This window comes from Physeter macrocephalus, chromosome 20, assembly GCF_002837175.3.
Source record: "Physeter macrocephalus isolate SW-GA chromosome 20, ASM283717v5, whole genome shotgun sequence".
Taxonomy (NCBI): Eukaryota; Metazoa; Chordata; class Mammalia; order Artiodactyla; family Physeteridae; genus Physeter; species Physeter macrocephalus.
The window spans coordinates 87795633-87805157 of NC_041233.1; the positions used below are offsets into that span (position 1 = coordinate 87795633).

The 9525-nt window shown below is 50.4% G+C and overlaps 1 protein-coding gene across 3 annotated transcripts in view; it reads right to left on the reverse strand.

The window, feature by feature from the left end:
• Positions 1 to 8903, reverse strand: part of GINS4 (GINS complex subunit 4) — a 13736-nt gene extending 4833 nt beyond the window's left edge. The window contains exons 1-4 of one of the 3 annotated variants that reach the window (XM_007127005.3): positions 7956 to 8042; positions 3307 to 3393; positions 2332 to 2445; positions 2095 to 2165 (exon numbers count right to left, since the gene is read on the reverse strand). In XM_007127005.3, the coding sequence (XP_007127067.1) occupies positions 2095 to 2165; positions 2332 to 2445; positions 3307 to 3334 (213 nt within the window). In that variant the 5' untranslated portion in view covers positions 3335 to 3393; positions 7956 to 8042. Of the gene's footprint in view, positions 1 to 2094; positions 2166 to 2331; positions 2446 to 3306; positions 3394 to 7955; positions 8071 to 8318; positions 8575 to 8745 lie in introns of those variants that run through there. The other 2 variants (XM_007127004.4, XM_007127003.3) reach the window with 2 other exon arrangements.
• Positions 8904 to 9525: the final 622 nt, after the last annotated feature.

A 9525-nucleotide genomic window follows, 5' to 3' on the forward strand; every position in this document is an offset into this window, starting at 1 on the left:
CCACAGCTACTGAGCCTGCGCTCTAGAGGCCGCGAGCCACAACTACTGGGCCCACGTGCCACAACTACTGAGCCCACGTGCCTAGAGCCTCTGCTCTGCAACGAGAAGCCACTGCAATGAGAAGCCTGTGCACCGCAATGAAGAGCAGCCCCCACTCGCTGCAACTAGAGAAAGCCCGTGCACAGCAACGAAGACCCAACGCAGCCAAAAATAAATTTATAAATTTATAAACGTATTAACAACAACAACAAAAAAACCCATATAACCAGCAAGGATAAAACCCACAATGAGGCGAGGCTTGGGAAGAATGCTAAGAACTACCAGAAAACAACAACAACGAAGCTAAAAGCTGCAGAAAGGTGTGTGGTCAGGAACCAGGAAGGGCAGTCTCGTTTGGAGTCAAAGCTCTCACGACCACCTCCGCCAGGGAAACGCTCTCTGCCAGGAGGACCACGTTGATGGCAAGGAGAGCTGAAGGCCGAGATAAGGCAGCACTTATACTTAAAGCAGTGAGGTCTCCCGGCTCGGATGGACTGTGTACCAGGACGAACTAAATTCTCGTCTGTACGGAGTTTGAGTGTGTGAGGCAGCTTCTCCTGTCCTATGTGGATCACTGCTGCTACTGTATCACTTTGTGCACTAAAAATACATGCCATTTCAGAATCTCAGGGTCACTGAGTTCAGAAGAGGTGGGAAAGATTAGAGGCAGACACATTTCCGGATTTTCAAAAATACAAAGGGGGGGACTCCTCCAACACACATCAGCGTCCTTCCCGTTGTACGTGGCCTTACAGATAGATGGTTCGTGAACTCAAAGGAAAGTAGTGGTGAGCGTGAAGAGCATTCAGCTCACCACACACCCCAAAAAACTGAGCGGCCCGGCAGCCGAGGGTGGGGAGAGGCGTAGCGCGTCTCAGGTTTTTCAAAATGCGTGATGATGTCTTTAACGTCCTCGTGGACGAGCTGTAGCAGGGGTGCTGGGTGACAGCACAGACTAGGAGACGCATGGTGAGTGAAAGAAGAACACGGATTCACCGACAGACGCCGATCAGCGGGGAAGGCTCTGGCGGGACATGGATCACTGGCCCAGTGCTACTAACGAACCAGATAAGACCTTCGATGACACACTCATCAAGCTTGCTGAAATAGCTAATACACTAGGGGACAAGACTGGGATCCAGAGACCAGGGAAATGGCCCGAAAAAAGAAGCTGAAGAGGGACAGGTATCGAGCCCTACACTGAAGGGTCAAAAATCAAGCCATGGAAATACAGGAGAGTGACGGGGTGGCGTAATAATAATAATAACAGCTTTAAAACCTCAAATGAGGTTGGTGCTCGTGGCGAGTGCGGAACGAACCCAGGGTGATGTGTCCATCAGATGCTACATGACACTGGGTGGCGTGACTACCAGTCTGATATCCAGGAGAAGGGACGTGATCATCCTGCTTTCCACAAAAGTGACCAAACTACAACGGGAACTCTGTTCCGCTGTAGGTGGGATAATTTAAGAAGGATACTGACAAGCCTTTTAAGGGAAGAGACCAGGAGAGTAAATGGAAATAAACGGCTGAAATGTTTAGCTGCGAGGACTGTCTTCAGCGTCAGAAGCACGTTCACATGGCAGAGGGTACGGCTGGCCCTTGAACAACTCGCGGCTTGCGTGCGCCAGCAGCCCTGCCCTACCCCTGCCTTACCGTCGGCCCTCCGTATCCTGGGTTCTGCATCCCCATTCAACCAACCTCGGATCACTTTACAGCAAATATTTACTGAAAAAATTCCGTGTATCGGTGGACCCACGCGTTCACACCCATGGTGTTCAAGAATCAAGCGTATTTGCTTTGTAATAACGAAGAGGACAAGTGGAACCAAATGAGAAGAAACTTCAAGGAGGTAAGAACTTCCAGGGTTAAAACAGACATCACTGAAAAGAAACATGTTTTGCCGTTTCATTTTTATAAGTTAGATGGCCACAGAGACAATAGCTGAATGTCGTTAGCATGGTCCATTTGACACTGACTTAACGACAGATGCAAAACAGTTCTTAAGACCAGGTCCCCTCCGGTCAGTGTTCCCTGTTCATCCACTGCCAATACCTCCACGCTCAGCACCGCCCGACGGTCACTCCGGGGGGGCCGTTCGCGCAGCAGACAGACTAACGGCGTCCCTGGGGGTGGGAGACAACCGTGCCGTCGATGCTTCTCCAGAACAGTCCCGCCCTCCCGACTCTGGCTCCCCTGACGCGGGGCCTCAGCAGCACCTGCGGGCCCTGGACCCTCCCAGCTCCTCCCAGGACCCTCAGTCCGCACGACAGCTGCACCCTGCCCCCCAACCTTCATGAGCCGACACCGCAGGTAGCTGCTCAGGATGAAGCGGATCCTCTCCATCTCCATCTGATGGATGCTGACCTTCAGGTCCCCCTTCTTGGCCCTCCTGAGATTTTCTTCCTGTTAACGGAGAAAAAGAAGTTTGTAAAAAAACATGAGAGTCAAAGACTGAGGACCGTTTTCGTTCAATCAGCGCGCGGCCCACAAGGCCCATCATCGCTGGCAACATTAAGGACTCAGAGGCTACGTTTAGGTCAGAGGAGAACAAAAAACTCATCGTTTAAGGGCTCTCATTTCCTTCTAATTCCTTAACTACACAAGCAATACATGACCACAGTCTCACGACATAAAGTGCAGACAGCACTCGTTTACTTTTAGAAAATGCCCATTTGAATAGAATCTGAATCTGGTTGGTCAGGAGGGCCCAGAAGAACCCCAACCCGAGTGTAAAGGACAGCAGCAGACAGAAGAATTGTCTGAAGGGTCTTGAAAGTAGTTCAAACACCAGCTGAGAAACTGTAAAACACCAACGTTTCAAAGCTACCCTGAGGCTGACAGCGACTGAAGCCCGGCTCATCTAAGGCAAGGGCCGCACACTCAGAGGCTTCGGGGCCAGGCAGGTAGGGTACCTGAGACAGGTGGGCATAAACCTGCCTAAGGAGCTGGGGACCTGGGGAGCACACTGGAAGGGGCGGGCCCCACCCTGCTCTGGTCAGCTGTTCTCGCGTACAAATGCAGGAATGCTGAGGACAGGTTTTTAGAAGCTGACATCCAGATGTTCATAGGAGCCCCCAGGCTTTGTAAATGTAGATAATGAATTTAACATTAAAAAAGAAAAAAAAACCCAAACTAGGCTGGGCCCAACGGAACAGATTTGCTATCAGCCTATGGCCTCTCACTACGCCCCTCTCACTACGCCGCCGGCCGCCGACACACCTTCTAAGCTGCCCTCCTCTGAACGCTGAGGGAGGCACCTCTTACCATGTGCTGCAGCTGCTCCATGACACATTCTACGATTTCCGACTTGTTTTCCAGCAGCTCAGGGGCAAACTTTTCATTCATCCAGGCCTAAAAACACAATGCCCGAAAAACGCACAAAGGGGCGTTACTCACAATGGAGCAAAATAACCGTGTGAGTCAGTACTCACCCCTAAAATCACAGCCGCCTCAGCAAAGAAACTGTCTACGGGTTGGAAATACTGGAAATGCTTTGAAGACAAGCTATGTTTAATGATGGCTTTTTTATTTCCTTTAGTGGAAAGGCTGTGCTGTCAGTACACCTATGGCTGAGAGTAACCCTACCTGGTGTCCAGTCAGTACCTGTCACCGGGCACCAGTGTCTGTATCTGCTACTGCCCACCAGGGGGCACCAGCGCCCTCCCATTCAGCTCAGAGCCCTTTATAACTTTTTTCTTTCATCACTATCACAACTGAGATGAAATGGATACAGTTATCCTTACCCTGTTGATGAGAAAACACAGATTACGTGATTTACTAACTGCCCAAGAGTCCAAAGGATCACAAAGGAAATGGAGATTTATCTATTAAGCAGTTTTTGGAATGAGACGTTAAATCCCTAATTTATGACTTAGGCCCAGATGCTTGGTATGTTTCAGAAATTACCAAGGCTTAGGGAACTGAAGTATCCACTGGTGACTGAGGAAGCTGTACTTATCTTTCGATCACAGGAAACTGAGTTCTAGCATATCGCAGAGTTACAGGCCAACCACACTCCAGTTATTCATTTTGACACACTTAAGTCTCTGCTTCTCCAATTATTACCATTCAGACGCATTATTAAATACCGGTATTGCTACTATCATGAAATTTTTTTCAGGTGCTCAAGCTTCTGGAATAGTGTTGCAGATATATAAAATTAACCAGAAAGACAATCTGTCTTTTCAAGTAGCATAATGAACGAGAAAAGATCAAACTGTCATAGAGAACTTACAAAGCAGGAGATTTTCTTTTTTTTAAAAATAAATTTATTTATTTTATTTATTTTTGGCTGCATTGGGTCTTCGTTGCTGCGCACGGGCTTTCTCTGGTTGCGGCGAGCAGGGGCTACTCTTTGTTGCGGTGCGTGGGCTTCTCATTGCGGCGGCTTCTCTTGTTGCAGAGCACGGGCTCTAGGAGCGCGGGCTTCAGTAGTTGTGGCACGTGGGCTCAGTAGCTGTGGCTCACGGGCTCTCTAGAGCGCAGGCTCAGTAGTTGTGGCGCACAGGCTTAGTTGCTCTACGGCATGTGGGATCTTAGTTCCCAGACCTGGGCTTGAACCCGCGTCCCCTGTGTTGGCAGGCGGGTTCTTAACCACTGTGCAACCAGGGAAGCCCAGGTTTTCTTTTTACCTGACTTTATTAAATACTGAATAGGTACAAAAATATTTATGAAATACATAATAACATGAAGAATACAGATAAACACCTATGTGCATGTAGCTTCATTAAAGAATATCATCATTTTACAAGTCCCCTTGTGTCCCCTCCCTCCTCAGAGGTGATCATTAGCCTGAATTTAGTGATTAATTTTCTGTAGTTTCATTACTTCTGTTTGTAACTCTACATGGTGCTTACCAACCTTTCCATGACAGGGCACTCAAAGCAATGAGAGCACTTGTATGGTATACTGGGTTAAATGGAGTAGATTTGGGGGAGATTTCTCATTTACAGTATGAAATCATGGTAATAAAACATATAACAGTAGGGGAAAGTTTATATTAGTACAAAATGCTCAAATAAAACCTTTTCAAAATTTTTAGCGAGAAACTTGTATTTAACTTCACAGTCTTTTTAAAAATAATCAAGTTCTCTGTTTGAAATGACTGCCATCAAAAAAATTTTAACGACAACCTGTTCATCACTGTTACAGGTGAAACTGTGCTGCCTCCACCTGCCGATTTGTATGTTAGAGCCCTAACTCCTAGCACCTCAGAATGTGACTGGATTTGGAGATGCGGTCTTTTAACGAGGTAGTTAGGTTAAAAGGCGGTCATTAGGTGGGCCCTAATCCAATACGGCTGGTGTCCTTGTAGGAGGAAAAGAAGAGGACACAGACACGGAATTTCCCAAGGCTCAGTCCCTGGTACCTTCTTTTCTTTATGTACATTCACTCTCTATGGGAAATCATCTACAGAGAGGACAGAGCACATGAGGACACAGAAGACGGCCATCTCCAAGTCCAGGAGAGAGGCCTCAGAGGAGACCAACCGTGTCAGCACCTTGATCTCGTCTCAGACAGAAGAGCCTCCAGAACTAAGAAGATAAATTTCTGTCAGCAAAGCCACCCAGTCTGTGGCACTTTGTTAGGCAGCCTTAGCAAACTAATACGACCATTAAAATGAGAAACTTTGCATTTCAGGTACCAAGTTTTAAATCGTATTTTTACCAGCATCCAAGAGTATCCTACGTATGCGCCCGGAGCTGTGCTCATCAGTGGCCTGTCAGGCCGGCCCCGAGGCCATGCTACACGGCAGCTGTCCAGGCGGTGGCTGCCCTCTGGGCAGGAGAGCATCAGGCCGCAGGTGTGACTCCTGCTCACCCCCTGCCAAGGCCGCCAGACCCCACCCTCCTTGGGCTCCCTTCCAGGGAGCCCTGAGGACACCCAGAAGACGCCAGCAGTCTGGGCCCGGCTGACCTGGAGGGCGAGGGTCAGCATCTGAGCCTTTGCAGAGCCTCAGCGTGTGCAGTACCACCTAGCTGGCAAGCTCTGCCCTGGACGACAGCTTTGCAAGGGTTTGAACGGTACACAGACGGTTTCTCCAGCAACTTATCTTTTGTTCTTCCATGTGACGCTCCTGACAGCTGTCCATGCTGTGGCAGGAGCTTTTACTCATTTTACTGCTGTTTTTCTCCCTCGTTATGTGTATATGCCGTACTCTAGGTATGCACCAGGAGTAGAATAATTCGGCCACGAGACACGTGTGCCTTCTCTAACCTGACCAGAACGTTATTTTTTTGAAGTGACTGTATCAATTTACACGCACACCGTGGTATACAAGTGTGCTAGATTCTCTGCATCCTTGCCAACACTTTATACTGTTCACCTTTTTCATTTCTGCCACTCTGATGGGTATAAGCGATATCTCATTGGGTTTTAAATCTTCAGGGTGTCTGCGAATCTCCTGAAATTACATGCAAAGTTCTGCATGGGTGTATATGTGCATTATTCTGGGAGGGAGGGCCAGAGTTTTCATCAGACTCTTAAAAAGGTCTGAGACATAATTTTAAAATGACCTTCCTTGGGCTTTATCACTCACGATGGCATGTAATGGTAGGAAAGAATGAAGAATCCTAAAGTAACAAACATGAGAGAGTTCTGGAAAGGGGCGGTGAGAGGGAGAAGAATAAGGCAGCAGGTGTAGTAAATCAAAGAGACCTGGTTCACATCCTGGCTCTGCTGCCCGTTGTGTGACCTTGGCAAGTTACTTTACACCTCTAATCTCTAAGCTTCAGTTTCCTCATCTGTAAAATGGAGATGACAATAGTGCTTGCCTCAGGGCATTGTTGTACTGATTATGACCACTGGCCCCTAACATTCAGTGAGCGCTCAGCAGTCAGACAACACTCTGAGCTCTTCACACATAACACCCCATTTCATCCTCCCAACAGCTCTGTGAGGCTGCCACTATTATTACCTCCACTGACAGTCAAGGAAGTGCTAGAGACAAGCTATACAACCTGCCTAAGTTGTAAAACAGTCGAGTGGGGACTTCCCTGGTGGTGCAGTGGTTAAAAATCTGCCTGCCAATGCAGGGGACACGGGTTCGAGCCCTGGTCCGGGAAGATCCCACATGCCGCAGAGCAACTAAGCCCGTGCACCATGACTACTGAAGCCCACGCGCCACAGCTACTGAGCCTGCACGCTGCAACTACTGAAGGCCGCACGCCTAGAGCCTGTGCTCCGCAGTAAGAGAAGCCACCGCAATGAGAAGCCCACGCACCACAACGAAGAGTAGCCCCCGCTCGCCGCAACTAGAGAAAGCCCCCGTGCAGCAAGACCTGACGCAGCCAAAAAGTTTTTTCTTAAAAATTAAAAAATTAAAAAAAAAAAAACGAGTGGCATGCAGGGATTTCAACACAGGTAGTCTGAACTCCGAAACTACCAAGGCCTCCTGAGACAACAATTGTGAAGAGCCCTGGCACACAGGAAATACTCAATAAGCCACAGCGATTATGACTAAAAGGAGAAACAGCCCAGAAGTGGTTTGAGGTAAGCAGTGGAAACATACAGAACGGTGGACAAAAGGAAGTATTGGGAGGAAAAGGAAGAATAAGACCAGTTTTCTCCTAAAGAAGGTGTTTCAGCACTTTCTAGACCTTACAAGTCTCTCCCAAGCACTTCTGCGGTCCCCACAAACACCTAGCAGATCCTTTGCTCTGTGAGCTGTTCTCGTAAATGTCCCCAAAGCTGACCCTCTCTGGCCCCACTTGAGGCCTTTGTGTCTGACATTATGAGGTTTCTATCCGGTTGTCCCCCTGCTTCCTATTTCTGTGTAGATGGTAAGATGCGGTCTCTCTTCTCTTGAAATAAGCCCCGAGTTCCATTTCATTTCCCATTTCCTGACATTTGCACAGCTGGACTAAATAAAAAGGCTGAGCTTGGAGCAGGGGTGTTCTGTTTGGGCTGCTTACCTGTTCCAGCCTGTCAATGAGCTCTGCAGGGGTCAGGACCACCTCCTCACTCCCCACATCAGAGTCCTGTCCCGAGAGATCCAGTTCCTCTGTCATCTTCTCTGAAACCAGGAACCTAATAAATAAAAGAACCCATACTATGCTGTGTGTTCCACTTATTTTCAAAAATACGCAACTACGTACCTGGCAAAGGGAAAAACCTTTACTGCGGTTGTAGAGGCTCACTGGCAGTGGCTAGGGAATTCATAGGTTTTGGTTTTGTAATTCTTCACCTCTTCCTTCAAATCTTAGGTCAGGGATCAATTTCTCAAAGCGATCACTCCTTACAAGGGCTTCCACGTGCACCCTGAATTGAGCACCTACCACACCCTGCAGTAATTATCTGTTTGCCTTCCAGGAGGAGGTCCTCCCCTCGGGGGCTGCGTTCACTTCAGCTCTAATATGAATCCTGGCACCTCTAAGGACTGGGGACACAGTGACCTGTGCAGCCCCTGCGCTCAGCACGGCGCTTCACTAAGAGCAGGCAAATAAAATTGCTGGGAGAACCAATCCATGCCCGTTTCCTGGAGCCACAAGGCCCAGCACCATCTGTCCGGTCGGTGACCCAAAGGGCTTAGGAAGGCGGGTGGGTGGTGGGGACGAGGGCGCGTCCCCGGAGCCTTAGGGACACCGAGAGCACATTCCTCCCGCTCGCCTCCCGGGGCCACGAGCACAGGGTCACTGCTTCCCCCCAGGCGCGCGCGCGCACAAGACGCGCGCGTACTCCCAGCGGTCCCACTCGGACGCTCACCCGGGCCTGGGCAGGCTGCGAAGGCACCCCGGGTTGGCGGGTGGCGAGGGCCGGACGCTCGCGGGAAGCAGCCTGAGGGGCACCGGCCACAGAACGGTCAGCGTGAGGCCTTTCCGGGACGCAGCTGACCCTCCCCTTCTCAGCTCCCGCGCTCCTTTTGGACACTTCCCGACCGGACTCAACGTCACTGCGCACGGACTGGGCTGACCAATCACGGCCAGACGGCCCCGCCCACCCTGGGGGCGGGGATTGCGTCCCCGTGGCTCGCTCTCTAGGCCACTTCCTGAATGGAGGCGGGCCCAAGTTGGGCCCCGCCCACCTCGGCCCGGCTTGGGTGTGTGGTTCCGATGACACCTCCCAAGGGCCGTCGGCAGGAGGCGCCTGGTCACCGCGGCTGGGGGCTCCGGCGGCGTGGGCCTTCCCGCCACCGGTTGCAGTCGTCCGCGTGTGCTCTGGCCGGTAGCCGGGCCGACAGAGAGGTGGGCTGTGTTAAATCAGGCCGCTTCCACCTCTTGGGTCGTCTTCTCCACCCACTTCTCTTGTGGCCCTTCTGGTTACCGCGTATCTGCCGGGGCTGCACCTGTGGCCACTACTCCCAGCTCTAAAAGCCTTTAGGCGAGTGGTTCTTAAAACGCGGTTCCAGACCACCAGCAACAAATCGGCTGGGACCTGAGAGAAATGCAAGTTCTCAGGCCAATCCGAGACCTGCGGAATCGGGAACTAGCGGGGGGCGGGGGAGGAGGGGGGAGACATTCAACAGGTTCATCAGGTGATTCTGAG